Here is a 17,046-nt window from a genome sequence, read left to right as displayed (position 1 = left end):
GCCTTTGTGCCTTCTGTGCCCTGCTGCCCATTTTTTTCCCTTTCTGTGCCCCCTGTTGTGCCTGCTCGCCACCCCCCGCTGCTCCCATTCCTGCCGCTGCATCCCCTGCGGCCCCGCCCCGTGCCCATTTGCTGCCCCCTGCCACCCGCCTCCCAGCTGCTCTTCCCTCCCACCTCCCCTTAAAATGGCGGCCGCTGCGTGGTGAGGAGGGCGACCCTTGACCTTGCCAGGTAGGTCGATTTTCTCTCCCCCCCCCCCCCTCCCCCTCCCCGCTGCAGCTCCACCTGCGCTCTGAGTGCATTGTGTGCCCTTTTGCTCCTTTTGCTCCTCCTGTGCCCCGCTGCCCATTTTGCCTTTTGTTCCCCGCTCTCTTGTGTGCCCTTGTTCCCTCTGTGCCCCGCTGCCCATTTTGCCTTTTGTTCCCCGCTCTCTTGTGTGCCCTTGTTCCTTCTGGGCCCGCTGCCCATTTTGCCTTTTGTCCCCCCATTTTCCTGTGTGCCCTTGTTCCCTCTGTGCCCCGCTGCCCATTTATTTGCCGTCTGTGCCCCCTGTTGTGCCTGCCCGCCCCCCTCGCCACTCCCGTTCCCGCCGCTGCATCCCCTGCGGCCCCGCCCCCTCGCGCCCATTCGCTGCCGAGACCTGGATGAACAAAGCCTCCTCTCCAGACATCGCCATAGCCATCCCCGACGGATACAAGATCGCCCGCAGAGACCGCACAAACGGAGTCGGAGGAGAAATCGCCATCGTCCACAAGAAGACCATCAGGGTCTCAACAAACACCGACGACACTCTCAGCACCGCCGAACACATGCACTTCCAGATCCACACGGACCCCAAGACCACCCTAAGAGGCACCCTCGTCTACAGACCACCCGGATCCCGACCACAATTCTGCGACGCCATCGCCGACTTCATCAGCACGCACGCACTGACCTCCACCGACTACATCCTCCTCGGACACCTGAACTTCCACCTGGAGAACAACAACGACAGCAACTCCCCACCCTGATGGACATCCTCGCCAATCTCTGACTGGAACAGCTCTTCACGATGCCTACCCACATCGCCGGACACACGCTCGATGCCATCTTCTCCTCAAGCCCCCACGTCTCCTTCAGCCACGTCTCCGAACCCACCTGGACCGACCACCACTACATCCACTTCACCTTCCGGAAACCCGTCGCTGCTGGGGCAAAATCACCAAAGTACAACTACAGACAAACCTCGCACTCAACCCACCGACCAACCCCGACGATAGTGCACGCACCCTCAGACGATGGATGGACAACTGCACCAACACCTTAGCCCCGCTGAAAAAACAAACCCTCAAAGACACCAGCAAGAGAGCCAACTGGTTCACCCCGGAACTCCTAGCGCCAAAGAGCACCTGCCGGAAGTTGGAGAACATATGGCACTGCGAGAAGTCGCCGGGCAGCCTTGCAGCCCACAAAGACGCCATCCGCAACCACCACCACCACATCAGGACCGCCAAGAGGACCTCCTTCAAAGACCGCCTCAACAACAACGCACACAACAGCAAGGAGCTCTTCAAAGTCATGAAGGAAGTCTCCAACCCCAGATCCAACGGCAACGACATCCCACCGTTGCAAGCCCTGTGCGACTGCCTCGCCACCTTCTTCCACCGCAAGATCACCGACATCCACGACAGCTTTAACCCCCAGACGACCCTAACAGGCCCCAACATGCCGGACCCACTACACCCGACGACCCCCTGACAACCTGGGCCAACATGAGCATCGAAGACACAATCAAGACCATGGGCACAATCCACTCCGGCTCACCGTCTGACCCTTTTCCACACCACATCTTCAACAAAGCCGGCAGCTCCATCGCACCCCACCTGCGTAACCTCATCAACCTCTCCTTCGAGACCGTGACCTTCCCTGAGAGCTGGAAACACGCAGAGATCAACGCCCTACTGAAGAAACCCAAGACGGACCCGAGCGAACTCAAAAACATCCAGCCCATTTCCCTGCTTCCGTTCCCAGCTAAGGTCATTGAGAAGATAGTCAACATCCAGCTCACCCGCTACCTCGAAGACAACAGCATCCTGGACTTCCCCCAGTCAGGATTCTGCAGCAACCACAGCACCGAGACTGCCCTCATCGCCGCCACAGACGACATCCGGATCCTACAGGACAACGGATCATTCTGGACCTCTCCGCCGCCTTCGACACCGTCTGCCACCGCACTCTACGCACACGACTCCACAACGCAGGGATTCGAGACATAGCCCTGGACTGGACCTCCTCCTTCCTCTACGGCAGAACCCAGAGAGTCCGCTTCCCCCCGTTTCGATCCGAAGCCTCCGAGATCATCTGCAGCGTCCCTCAGGGATCCTCCCTCAGCCCGACACTGTTCAACGTCTACATGGCGCCTCTCGCACGCATCGCCCGACCTCAACATAATCTCCTACGCCGACGACACGCAACTGATCCTCTCCCTCACCAAGGACCCCCTTACCGCCAAATCCAACCTCCACCAGGGAATGAAGGCCGTCGCCGACTGGATGGAGGATAGCCGCCTTAAGCTGAACACAGACAAGACGGAGATCCTCATCCTTGGGCCCAACCCCTCAGCATGGGACGACTCCTGGTGGCCCGCGTCGCTGGGGACACCCCACGCACCCACCAATCACGCACGCAACCTGGGAGTCATCCTCGACTCGTAACTCACCATGACCAAACAAGTCAACGCTGTCTCCTCCACCTGCTTCAACACCCTCCGTATGCTCCGCAAGATCTACAGATCCCGACAGACACAAGGAAAACAGTCACCCAGGCCCTAGTCAGCAGCAGACTCGACTACGGAAACGCCCTCTACGTCGGAGCCCCGACCAAGCTCATCAACAGACTGCAAAGAATCCAGAATGCCTCTGCACGCCTGATCCTCGACGTCCCGTGCCGCGACCACATCACCTCCCACCTGAGGAACCTGCAGTGGCTCCCTGTCGACAAAAGAATCTTCTTCAAGCTCCTGATCCACGCACACAAGGCACTCCACAAGACCGACCCAGCCTATCTCAACAGTCGACTCTCCTTCTACGTACCCAACAGGAAACGCCGTTCCGCAGACCTCTCCCTGGCTACCGTTCCTCGCATCTGTAGAACCACAGCCGGAGGCAGATCCTTCTCACACCGCGCCGCCAAGACCTGGAACACCCTCCTCCTCATCCTACGACAAACCGAAGACCTTCTAACCTTCAGGAGACAACTCAAGACCTGGCTGTTCGACCAGTAGCAACAGCACCCTCCCTCTCCCCACCCTCAGTGCCTTGAAATCCTTGTGGGTATGTAGTGCGCTTTACAAGTTATTTGATTGATTGATTGATTGTTTGTGGGTCTTCCCGACCCCTTAGCTGGCCCGCGACGCCGCGGTCGGCCAGAACTGTTTGGATTTGTTTGCTCACGACGCCGTGATAGCCCCGGACAGAGCTATCGACATCAAGCAGGGCTCGAAAAATCCAAAAAATGGTACTAGTCCTGCAGGACTAGTACCTTGAAAAATCTCCTCGACCTAACTGCAAGCTACTTGACCTCCTTCTCTGAAAGCGGAGCAAATGTGTTTAGATAACAAGATTTAAAGGCATCTTTATTGCTCATTAACTTTGTGAGCCTAAAAAATGCCTTTAAATCTCGTTATGTGGTCACATTTGCTCTGTTTTCAGAGACGGAGGACAAAAGTTAGTTTGTTTTCCTACTCGCCAGAAAGGGCGAGTAGGACCTAAAAACAGCTCGCCCTCGTTAAATTTAGCTCGCATATGCGAGCGGTCGAGTGGATTTTTCGAGCCCTGTCAAGGAACCATTTTTCAAGCGTATTTTGATAACTGTAGATGTTTAGGTACTGTATTGTGGATTTTTATCGTTTTTGGTCTTATCTTAAGTATATAAAAATATTGGATATTTTTCTAAACGGGTGTGGTGTCCTTTTGTAGTGCATACACTGTATTACTGTTGGTTATGTGCAAATGCTTTACACACTGCCTCTGAGATAAGCTTGACTGGTCGTGTCAAGCTACCAAGGGGGTGAGCAGGGGTTATTTTAGAAGTCTAACTCCCTTATCCTGACTAGAGTGGTGGTTTCTGCCTGGCTTTGGCACATGCCCTAGCCTGCCAAAAATCCCATTTCTAACAAGCAGGGTATGTACCCCTCTAGTAATCATCACAATCCTTGTCAGGGTGAACCACTAAAATCACACAGGGCAGACTTGCCTAAGTTCGAGGAAAGTTGTAATGTAGTAGTACCAGTACAAAAACAGTAATAACGTTAAAATGCAAAACAATAATAATCACAAAGGACCAGATGTATCAATATTTTATTTTGCGACTCCATAATAACTAATTTTACCCATTTGCTATTATGGAATCGCAAAATGCAGTGTATGTAGGTCTCGCAATAATAATTGCGATTCCTACATATTCCTTATTTGCCACTCGCAAATAAGGAATGGCTTCCCATTCATTTCTATGGGCCAAGAGGACTATAGGAATGAATGGGAATTGCATGCGCAATTTGCGAGTACCCAATAGGTACTCTCAAACTGCGCATGCAATTTCAAGGGTGGCAAATGGACACCCTGTTGCACCCCTAAAATATGCAAGTGTGCAGATGTGGCGCACATAAGGGCATGTATGTATGCCACATGGCACCTTGAAAAATGCCAAAAAGTGCATTTTTCATGGAATTTGCAAATTAACACCAACTTGAAGTTGGTGGTAATTTCCGATTCCTTAAAGCCAGGTCCCAAATTGTATTTGCTTTCTGCATTTCATTTAAGGAATCGCAAATTGCGATTGCTTAAATGCATTCGCAAAATAGGGAATCACAATTTTTGTGATTCCCTATTTTGTAAATGCCTTTTGGGATGATACATCCCAAAAGGCTTTTTCCCGTTCGCAAACGGTCCGATTCTGCGAATCAGCCCGTTTGCGAACGGGAAAATGTTTAATACATCTGACCCAAAATGAATTCGAAAAAATACCGTAAAATATAGTAAACACAAATAAGCTAACATGGCATAAATCCAATAAGGGCAACATGGATATGAATTTTGAAAGTTTTAAGTAGAAATAGCAACAAAAAGCACAGAGTGCCAACAGTGGTCACGGTAGAAGAGGACCTAGGCACAACTTGATACTGACCACGTTGGAGTGCGGTTCAGATACACTAACCAAGTTTGTCCTGGTCAACGATTTTACCTTCTGACTCTAGTCCTTTAAGTCCAAATCCATCAAAGGAGTACACATCTAAAGCTTTCAAGGACCTCAGGTGAGGCAATTAGAGCCCCAATAGGGTGGCAGGCAGAGGCTAGCAAGAGAGTCCAGTTCAAGTCCAGTTATCTGGGCAGGTCCACAAAATAGCCTCTAGTAGCTTCTTGTGTCACTGTAGCCTTAACAGGAGATCAGCATTATGACCCATGAAGTCCACGTCTGAGTCTCGTTTACCTGAAAATGTGCAGGTCTAGTCCTCCGGGGTATCTTCTCAGGTTGCAGACAGCAGGTCCAACTTCAGATTGAGGAGTGCTCTGAAATGGGAGGCCTGAAGATGACTCATTTATGTCTGGCACAAGCTAGAGGGTGGGAATGACGCCCTGAGGATGCCCTAACCAATTAGGTAAAGGTTCTGGGGCTAACCCTGCCCACTTTGGGCATTTTTCAAAATGCCCAATGTTTTTGAGCACATCAAAACTGGGCTGTCAGGGATGGGGTTGTGTTTGTAGTGTACTACAGTAATCCCAGTGTCATTCCTCATTCAACACCAAAAATCCAGTTTGATGTAGTGCCTGTACCCTCACCATCCTCCAAAAATGGAAGTCTGGTATAATTAAGCTTAGGTTTCAGAATGTAGACCGTGGATGCACACACATTGTTTTAAAATTCTAAATGTTATATGTAGACCAAACAGACCTATCAAACAGGCTGTGACACTATAATAACAAAAGAGGCCCTAATCACAGGGCTGGGAACACAATAGTTGGCCCCTCCCCAGATGTCAGCAAACATTTGGTGTGACAGGGACCGCCTCTTTGAAATTTGCCCCAAGTGTCATATAAAAAGACCCAGCAAACCTGTCAAGCAGGCTGTAACATTCAAGAAGGTCTTGACACTTTAATGTAAACAAGGATCCTTTCAACCTCCTTGCATGTTCTGTCAAATTCATAGAGGGTCATCTCTACCCATTCAACATATTGTTTTTCTTCTGAGAACAAGTTATCACCTGATGCATGCCTGTTAAAATGCTACCTACAGTCTGGTCGAATTGGGAGAACAAAATGCAGTTAGCTCACAGGGGATTCAGACAAGGCAAGAGTAACGTTTTGAAAGTTTCGTTTTTTATAATATTTAGAACAAATCAGAATTCACCATAGAAATGGATTTTTAACAACTATTAACAATTGTTGTTTATTTTTGTATGTAGTCCCATTGCCAATATCTAGATTAGTACTTAATATTGCATTCCAGTGTTTTCCTTTGGAACAGCCAAACCTGCTACGGTGAAAACAGGTTTGAGGGCATTTTCTCTGTAAGGATCTTTAACAGGAAACTTTTACATGTTCTACTTTTAAATACCATGCATTCCACCTTTATGAGAAATAAGGCCTACTTAGCTGAGACTTATAAATATTTAAAAGGAAGGTTTAGGCCTGTCAGAAGGGATTCTTTTCACAGGTCGAATTTGTCATTAAAACCTGCACAGCCAGGCTAATGGTGTCAGGCCTGCAGCCATGTTTATATTGTCACTGTAGTGAATGAAACAATCGGTCCTGCAGTCCTCTTGTTAATGTACAGGCTTTGGGTACACTTGGTACCCTGTACTTATTTGTAAATTAAATATGCCAACCAGGACTATACTATTGTTACCATGTTGAAAGGAGGAGCACAAGCACTTTGCCACTGGTTAGCCAGAGTAAAGTAAAGATCACCAGAAAGGCAGAAAATGTAACTATATATATTACAGCATGGTGGTGGCCATTTTATAATTATAGTTAGGGTTCCCAGAAATAGGAATTCTCTGGATTTTTTACCATTGATAAATTTGCGCCTGTTTGACGAATCTCCACAAAACTTTGCAGACCCATTCCTCTTTATACATTGGCAGAGTGTACAAAGTTTACCAGAGATTCATCAAGGTGGTGCAAAGAAAGAAGGGTAGTGGTCCCAAAATGTGAAATGCATTGCGCACCAATGCATTTCCCATAGACTTTGTACCCACACGTAGCTCAAAAACAGCTGAACGGATTTAAATAACATTTGTCAAGATTACTAATTATGGTTGGCAGATGAAATTATGGTTGGCAGATGATCCTTTTGTTTTTAATTACAAGGCATTTTAACTTGGTGATATCTGTAGTTGCAGTACTTTCTCGAAATATGGTATTTTATTACAAGTCATTATGTGAACAGCCATGCCATTTTTAGGTATACTTTGGCTGTGTTCTGCATTACGCCTTCAGATATAGAGAAGTATTGGGTTTGAGATTTTCCCCTCCCTATTGCCACTTTATTAGAGTTGTAATAGGTAGGGAGAAATATTTATACGTTTCTATATATTTTTTTTAAATGTGCGGAGCACCACGGTACTATATCGGGCATACAGCTGTACTTAAAATAAGTTAGAAAAATAAATAAATTAAAAAATACACTGGAATATACTATATTTTAAAAATATATTGTACTACAGTGTATTTTCTATTTTTAACATTTTTATATATGCACAGAAAAGGCTACGGAGTACTGCAGTAATACCCACAAATTTCCACACTACTGAAAAAATGTGCAGTTCTCCCTCAACTGTTGTAAAAACGTAATTCATAAATACATTTCTCTACCTATTAGCACTTTAATAATGTGGTAGTATATAGTGAACAGCAATAAAACCTACTTTCAGCAAAATATAGAATTCCGCCATTGGTAAACACAACCATTAGCCAATCACATGCTGACTTCTCATCCACATGTACCACGGTATACCGCGACACAATGATTTTTTTTCTCTCAACTTATAACTTTACCACTACTTAAACTATTCACACATAGTACCAAAAATGACCTTTTTACTAATGTATATTCCAAGTATTACAGCACATCTGCTCACACATTTTTACACTGTTTCAATTACCACACTCCACTGTGTTCCACAGTATGCCCCTCCAATCTACCACACTCCACTCTACTGAACTGTACACCCCCCACTGTATGCTATTTCACTGTATGCCGCTCCACTGTACGTCAAGTCTAAGCCACTGCACTGTACGCCACTCCAATCCACTCCACACTGTTCCACTGTACGCAACTCCACTGTGCGATGCAACACTCTACTATATGCTATTCCTATGTACTCTACTCGACTCCACCCCACTGTACTATACGCTAATCCATTCTATGCAATCTCACTGTACGCCACTCCACTATATGCTATTCCACTCTGCGTCACTCCACTCTGCATCTCTCCACTATATGCTATTCCACTCTGTGTCACTCCACGGTGTGTCACTCCACTCTGTCACTTCGCTGTATGCCACTGCACTCTATGCTACTCCACTGTATGCTGTTCTAATGTACGCCACTCCACTCTAAAACTCCACTGTATGTGATTCTACTCTATACCACTTCACACTATTTCACTCTATGCCTTTCCACTATACCCCACTCCACTCTGTGCCACTCCTGTATACAGTATTCCACTGTATGCAACTACACTCAACACAACTCAACTCTACGCTATTCGACTCTGCCCCTCCACCCCAACCCACTACACTGTACAACACTCCACGGTATGCTATTTCCATGTACAGTACTCCACTGCACCTAATTTCACTGTTTGCCACTCCACTCAACACTACTCAGCGGTACACTATTTCAGTGTATGCTTCTCTACTCCACGGCACTCTACTCCATGCCACGCCACTCTACTATACACTATTCCACTCTATGCCACTCCACGCTATTCTACAGTATGTCACTACACCGTGCCTCCCTCCACAGTATGCTGGTTCATCCTGCACTACTGTGCTCTACGGTATTCCATTCTATGCTATTACACTCTACCTCGCTGCACTCTGCGCCACTGCTCTCTACAACACTCCACTGTACACTGTTCCACTCTACCACACTCCACCAGTTCACTGTACTCTACTCACCTCCTCCACGCCACTCTACTCAACGTCACTGCACTCTATACCACTCCGCTGTACGCCATTCCAATCTATTCCGCTCCACTTTATGCTACTCCACTGTACGCCACTCCACTGTTTTCCAGTCCAATCTACACCAATCTACGCTATTCAACTGTATGCAACTCCACTCTTACCTACTCTACTGTACGCCACTCCAGTGTACTCTACTCAACTACACACTAGTCCACTCTACAGCAGTTCACTGTTCGCCACTCCAATCCATGCTATTTCATTGTATGCCGCTCCACTGTACGCTATTCCACTTTATGGCACTCCACTGTATGCTAAGTCCACGGTACCCCACTCCATTGTATACTACTTCACTCTACCCCCCTCCACTGTATGCCAATCCAGTCAATGACACTCCACTGTATGCTACTTCACTCTATGCCACTCCATTGTATGCTAATCCATTGGACGCCACTCCCCTGTATGCCGCTCTGCTTATGGCACTGCATGCCACTACACTCTACAACATTATATGCTACTCCACTGTTGCACTCTGTACCACATTCTTGTCTACTCTATCTCACTCTACCGTATAAAACTGTACTCCACTATATGCCACTACACTGTACTGTACTCTCAGACTGTTTCACACAGTCTTCAACATGGCATACTACTCCACTGTACAGCACACCACTCCACTCTATAACATTTAACTCCACTGTATGCTACGCCACTACAGTGTACTAGACTCAACTGGCAGTGTACTATACGAGACGCCACTCCACTATGTGACACTTTAGTCTACTCTACACTAAGCCACTCCACTCAATTACACTGTACAGTATCTTACACCACTATATGAACTCCAATGTATGCCACTCCTCACTATAACACTCTACTTCACTCAATAAAACTACATTCTATGCCATTGTACAACTCCATACTGCACTGTGCCCATATATTGCACTGTATAGCACTCTACTCAACTCTACCACTTGATGACGCTCCACTCAACAACACTAAAGTTAACGATACTCAACTTATACGACACTCGACTATTCTGTATCACACACTACTCCACTGTACAACATGCCACTACGCTCTACAATACTTCACTATACTACACACCATGCCACTCTCTACTTTATGCAAAGCCACTCCACCCTTCTCGACTGTATTCCACTGCAAATCAGTAGACTCTGACACTATTCTGTATGATACTGTCCTTGACTATACTCTACGACAGAGCACATAACACTCAATTAAAAGACACAAAACTATGATTTCAAACACATTTTATTAAAAAAAGAAATAATTTACATTTAATGAACAAAAAACGAAGTTATTGCTAGGAAAACTCTGTTTATTCATTATATACATGCCCAACTTAAACTATATAAATAAAGGATTAGTTATAATTTACATTTTAGCTTCACTCACAACTAGATAAACCTACATTTATAATTTACGCACCGCCTTAAATTTACTATATGTTGCACACATTCTTCATGCATCATTCCCCATACTACATTAATTATAACTCAACGTTCCTTCCTGCACTGAATATATCTTTGCATATTATTAGAACTGCTATGATTTCACATGCTATAAGATATATGACTAATGACATTAGAAAGTACATAATTTCTCAGAACACAGTGCATGGTAGAGTAACGAGTTATAGTTAATGTAGTGTGTTGATTGATGTGAGAACAATGTGTACCGAGGTGTGTGACGTATAGTAAATTGAGGTGGTGTGGAAATTATAAATATGAGTTTTATATAGTGGTGATTAAATTAGAAACTTAAGTTATAACTATTACTTTACAATTTTTCCAGTTTGAATAGTTTAGGTTGGGCTTGTATATAAAGAATCAATAAAGTCTGTAACCATTTTTTTGTCGTATGTGTGTATGTAAAAAAAATATATGTATGTATTTATATATAACATGCACTTATACAACATGCACAAAATAATACTTGCATGGTGTACACATTCATATACCTCTTAGTCGAAACAATCTTGCACTGTAGTTGACTTTCCTTACGTTAACTCCAAAAGGCACCAGGGTGTAGTCCAGTCTCCTTGTATCCAACATAGTATTGTGCTGATTATAGATAGTTGTGTAAGTGCTCCTCTGCGTATTTGTTATGTTCATTGCAGACTTATTCAGCACAGTGCACAATTATGGCAGTGGTGAACCATACAGTTAGAGCTATGCTTTTTCATTTCGCTTTGCTGCATGTAGTTTGTTAAAATGTGTTTGATGTGCCTTTTTTCTCCCTAAGGAGCGTCTTAATGAGTTCAATGAGAAAGTGATGTCTGTTCTGGCCAGTTCCCTTGAGGATCTAGAGAATACGAAGAATGTGGAGGCTTTGCGACATGGATTACGGTGAGGACCAACTCTTTTTTAAGCGAGGCACTTTTCCTTCGGGATGAAGGCCTTTGCCTGTGATTTTTCATTTTCTTTCAGTTCTTTCCGTGGAAGCTTTGTTCTGTTTGGGAGAGTAACATAATTTCGAAAATACTGAATGCAAGAAAAAAAGATATCTGTCCTGGTATGCACCCTCAGAACTGTATGGCCGTAATGATCAATACAGGTTATATACATTAGAGCCAAATTGTTGAAATGTTTCAAAGGAGAGGACACATATTAAAGGGTAGCAATTGGTAGTGAGCCTTTGAGGGCATCACATACTTGTTTGGCTTGTTCCAGGCAAGTGGGGGAGATGCTTTGAAGCTGAGAAACTCAGGTTTCACTTAAAATACCTTCCCCCTACCCCCATTCTGAGCTTTATTCACATGTGTTATGCTCCCTCACATCATGCACATATTGATGCCAGTTGATTCCCTCCACTTGTTTTTGGTCGTCATCAATATAAACAACTCCTCTCTGGAGTTTAAAAGACACAAATGTAATAGACTGTTAGAACTGTGTTACTTTTTGGAAAAGATTTTAGATACAACTTTGATCTCATGATTATGAAACTAAACTGTATATTCTAAGCCCTGCAGCAGCTGCAGGTTACATCTACATGCATTCAGAAATCTATCCTCCCAGATAATGCACAGTACCTTCACATACATCATACACTTGACTCCCAGTACGGTGCTTACAGGGCCCCTCACCATGTGAATCAGCAAGATAGCTGGAGAGTGGCGGCTCCCCCACTAAGGCGGAGGACCACCACCCCACTTCTTTTAAGCATTGTAAATAAAAGAAACATAAAATTATAATAACTGAAAGTTATTATCATTTTATGTTTTCATGCTGCTTTGCGGGCGGGTGGGTGGGGCTGCTCTGCTCTCACAGCAGGGCAAGGGAGGAGTTGTTTCCCCACTCCATTTGTGCAATGACTATTTGGCCGGCCCTCTGGGGCTGGCCAAACAGTCATGCGCATTTTGCATGTTCTCCATGCAGGCTGCATTACAGCCTGCGTGGAGCACATGCCCAGGTCCCCAGTCCCTGTCTGAGTGCCGAATCACAGCGCTCAGACCAATCTGTGATTGGTCAGGGGAGCCTGGGTTCTTGCTGTTCGGCCGAGTCCTGGCGCAGAGGAGAGAGACGCGGTGGTGATAGGTTCTTTTTATTATTTTTTACAATCCCACCCCCTCGCCCATACCCCGCCACCCCCGATCTGTGCTGGCCGCCACTGTAGCTCGATATTCTCTTCATTCTCCAGTTTGTCTGGTTTATTGGAGAAATGAGGCTGCCACAGTATTGAAAAGGTGTATAGAGATTTAATACCATAGAGTCTAGATGCCCTGTCCAAACTAATTGGCCACAGCATCATGTGGCAGTACTGAAGCTGAGCTGTGTCCAAAGCCAGCAACAGCAGGAGCTTACAGAGTTCCCAACTCCCACTCACCATGAAGTGCGCAGACCACTGATGTCTTGAATGGCAGCCATGAAAAGATGGGAGAGAGCATGAAGGCAGATGTCTTTGCAATGTAGAGTACTCCTACCAACTGCAAACAGCCACTGTCATTCTAGCCAACCACCAAGAGTATTTTTTTATGATCAGAGGTTCATGCTGAGGCTGTTGAATTTTGAAAACTGTCACTTTATATCTTCTTTTTCTTGAGAGGAATACAGAATTATTACAAACACCTAGCATTGCCAGGCAGGTACATGGTCATTATATGAGGAATGGGTATTAATTTGGTGCTACATCTTACAAATAGTGAGTAGGAGTATTTTATTGAATATCTCAAAAGAGATGCTATCACTTAAGTCTTATTTCTATAATTAAAATGAGGTGTCTTTGGTCTTGAATGTTATCCTTGCCAGTATTACGATTTGAGAGTTCCTGTGATTCAGCTGATGCAGGATTAACTAAGTGTTGCATCGTTGTTGCAGTAAAGGAGACAATTGCAAATATTCAGTGAATTAGTTTGCCCATCGAATTATATACTTAATATTAGTTTGTAGGGAACGAGGTGCCAGATCTGTCAATGCGGCATTTGTTCTATGTATCAGCCATTGCAGTAATCGTGTGATTAGCAGAGTCACTAAATCTGTTATTAGTTGAACAGCAGTTGCAATTAATACTAAAGTGTAAGTTGAATTATTAAGTTAGGTTAAGTTGCTGTGTTTCACACAATTTTTTGTTAGTTGGAGGGCCAGTCTAATTCCTTTTCATTATTTTAAAACACCAGTTATTTCATTATTTGATCAAATTAAACATGTTATGGCTTACATTATGAACATTTCTGCCAAAGAACACAAAAAAGTATACTACTTTTACTAAGTCGGTAGTAATTGTGTCCTCTTTGTGTTTTGAACCCCCTCGTCTCCCTGTGTCCTTACTTAGTGGTTAGGGCCTTGCACCTCTTAATTATTATGACTTGTTATGCATTCCTTCTGAGTTGTAGGGCGCCCTATTGCGTTTCAGTAAAGCAATTCTGTGTGTGCAAAGTGGCATTACACACAGGCGGGAAAGAGAATGGTTCTAGAAATGACAAAATTACAGGAGACTGGGCAAGGTCATGGGTTGATTACAAACAAGCTGTGCATCCCTCCCAGGTGCCACTTGTGTTTCTAATAGTGCTTGTTAGATAATTTGCTCACCTTACTACAATGATAGGGATTGTAAAGCAGTTCTTGGCACTTGGCTGGGCAGGTGCAGTTTGGCGAATAAAGCTGGTAATTGAGCCATGTCATACAATACCTCTCTGACAATACCATGCCCACCTGTCTGTTCATTGACATAAGGCTGTTTAGGTTAGGCCAGTTTGAGGTGACAGGCACATTTGATTTCCAGCATGATTATGCATGTGCTCACTGTTCTAGCTTCATTAAGCCCTCAACAAATGTTGCCCTAGACCTGCCTGGTCCATTCTGCTCCAATGGAATTCTGGATGACATCACCAGAGCTCTTGCATTCTTCTCCAAGCATAGACCGGAGAAGGCTGATCTTGGTCACAAGACTGCAACGGAACTTCAGATGACTGACGTTTGTCTGCTTGTTTACCTTGGAGGGAGAGAGCTCCCATCGGCGAGTCAGGCCTTCAGCCATCACCTATTGCATATTCCTGCTCTTTCACCACAAGTTAAACACGCCCATATTAATCAGGGCTTTTATAGACCGTATCAATCATCGTGTATCCATTCAAGAAATCATTGGCATGGCAGACTACAAGGCCCAGCGAACATTGTGTTCAAGCCCATCTCAGGGCAGTTAATTATAATTAATATGGGCTTGTCGTACAACACGATCTTTTGTCGAGCCTCTGATGAAGAGCAATTAGCTCAGAAACGCGTCAGGCTTTTAATGATCGACACAAGAGCTGTAAATCTTATCGGAAGATGAAACCCAACCTTACCTGAGTGAATGCCTCTGTGCGAGCTGCTGGTTGAGTGCGCCTTTGCCTGTGGGCATTCAGGAGAAGAATATATATATATTTAAAAAACCATAGGTTTCACACATGTTATAGTTAGGTGGATATTTCACTCGTAAAAAACCAATGAAATACCCCCATTATAGTTAGTTCAGATAACTATAACTCGCGCGCCCGCAATCCACTGCTCATGACGTCACATATTACATCACTCATGACATGGTCAGTGGCATCACTCATGACATCATCCTTGTGATAGAGTGGCGGTCGCGCGAGTCATAGTTATCTGAACTAACTATAACGGGGGAATTTCATTGGTTTTTTACGAGTGAAATATCCACCTAACTATAACATGTGTGAAACCTATGGTTTTTTAAGTGAATTTGTACGGTTTTTTAAATGCTATTTTATTTATGTATTTTTTTTTTTATATATTTATTTTACAATAAACTACGTTTTTTTGGGGGGGGGAGGGGTTTCACCGTGCGCGCACGTTGCGCGCACCCCCGCGATTTTTTAAAAAAAAAGATTTCTGCCTTCGGGGTCCTTAAGGGACCCCTTGACAAAGGCTAGGGGGTCAGGAACTCTCTACCCTGCCCCCTTTTAACGTTCGTCACCTTCCTTTTTCACTCTCGCACTGAAAACAAACAAAATGGCGGCCGACACTTCCTGATTTCGACCGATTCGAACGTTGACTAACATGTAACCACTAATCAGAATTACGCTCGCGCACGTTAGGGTGCTCGCACGGTGCGCGCACGGTGCGCGCTTATAGATATTTATATGCTTTTAAATGCTATTTTCTCAGGAACTACTGAACAGATTGACACCAGACCTGCAAAAGGCACTTCCCTGACCTGAGGACTACCTCTCTGCCAAATTTCAAGTAATTCTGTTCAGCCGTTCGGGCTTTACCTTCGACTAAAGGTCCTATGGAAAAATGCATGGGGAAAACGCGTTTTGGGACCCCCCTTTTTTCTCGGCCCCCGCTTCACGAATCACCCTGAGACTTTCAGGGTAGGAGCTGAACGGAGAGCCCCATTAGTTTTGAAAAATTTGCGAGGATTCGTCAACCGGCGCCAAAGTTATTCAAAATAGAATTTTCAGATTTCCTATGTAAACTCGGTCCTAACTATAACTATCTACTGGCGACTGCAAGTAGATATATATATATATATATATATATATATATATATATATATATGTGTAACACGTTTCAACTGCACAAGCAGTCTTCGTCAAACCTGTTGCATCGCCATTTTTTCACTTATTTTTACCTTTTTAAAATTTAAAGTGACCGTGCATGAGTGAGTAAAGTTCGAACAACACTAAAAACAGTAACAATCCATCTTTTACACACAGTGGCATTCACTAAGTAGAGCCAATAACATTTCATTAACTCGATGTACATATTGCAGCGGTAAAATCCCACAACAGTGTACAAATTGGCTAAAGAATATATTGTCCGAGAGTTTTTACATTTGTGTGCAAAATAGTTAACGTCAATTCCCATGGACTTTTCAAAGGGAATAGTATAAAACATCACCAAGATTAGAGTGTTACAATCACATCATTTCATTTTATAACTCTTGGAAAGTGCCGGACTCATCAACGTCTTCGCACCCTCTGTTCCTGACACTCGGATCTATGATGTGCTCACTACACAGTGCGATGCCACCCTATAATCAATGTTTCATCGTTGTTCAAACTACACGTTGTGTAACTTTCTCTAGCCTTATGCCCCATATTATTGCTGTGTGAGCACACAACTCTCAGTATGAATTATTTCCTACACGGTCTGGACTCAAACTCACAGATCTTCTGCTTCCCTTGTTAATATCATGTAAGGTATATACATTCAAGTGCTTTGTTATTGTGCAATAATTGTCAGATCACATGATGACCATCCTACACTATGCAGTGTTGTTAAAACCAACACAAAGTGATTGGTGCGATACTCCTAATCTTCACCACCATTTTATTCTCATAGTGAATATATTTGATCCCTACATTTTAGAGGAGGGGTCTCACTCTCACTGGACCACTTGAGCAATATTGT

The 17,046-nt window shown here is 44.6% G+C and overlaps 1 protein-coding gene across 3 annotated transcripts in view; it reads left to right on the top strand.

Moving 5' to 3' along the window:
* The window catches only part of FASTKD2 (FAST kinase domains 2), a 307,901-nt gene that overhangs the window by 40,742 nt on the left and 250,113 nt on the right, over positions 1–17,046 (top strand). For all 3 annotated transcript variants that reach the window (XM_085648896.1, XM_085648894.1, XM_085648895.1), the window contains one exon: positions 11,435–11,538. In XM_085648896.1, coding sequence (XP_085505022.1) covers positions 11,435–11,538 — 104 coding nt within the window. The remainder of the gene's footprint in view (positions 1–11,434; positions 11,539–17,046) is intronic.

The sequence above is a fragment of the Triturus cristatus genome, chromosome 3_2 (genome assembly GCF_964204655.1).
Source record: "Triturus cristatus chromosome 3_2, aTriCri1.1, whole genome shotgun sequence".
NCBI classification, from domain to species: domain Eukaryota; kingdom Metazoa; phylum Chordata; class Amphibia; order Caudata; family Salamandridae; genus Triturus; species Triturus cristatus.
This window is presented reverse-complemented; position numbering and strand designations above follow the sequence as displayed.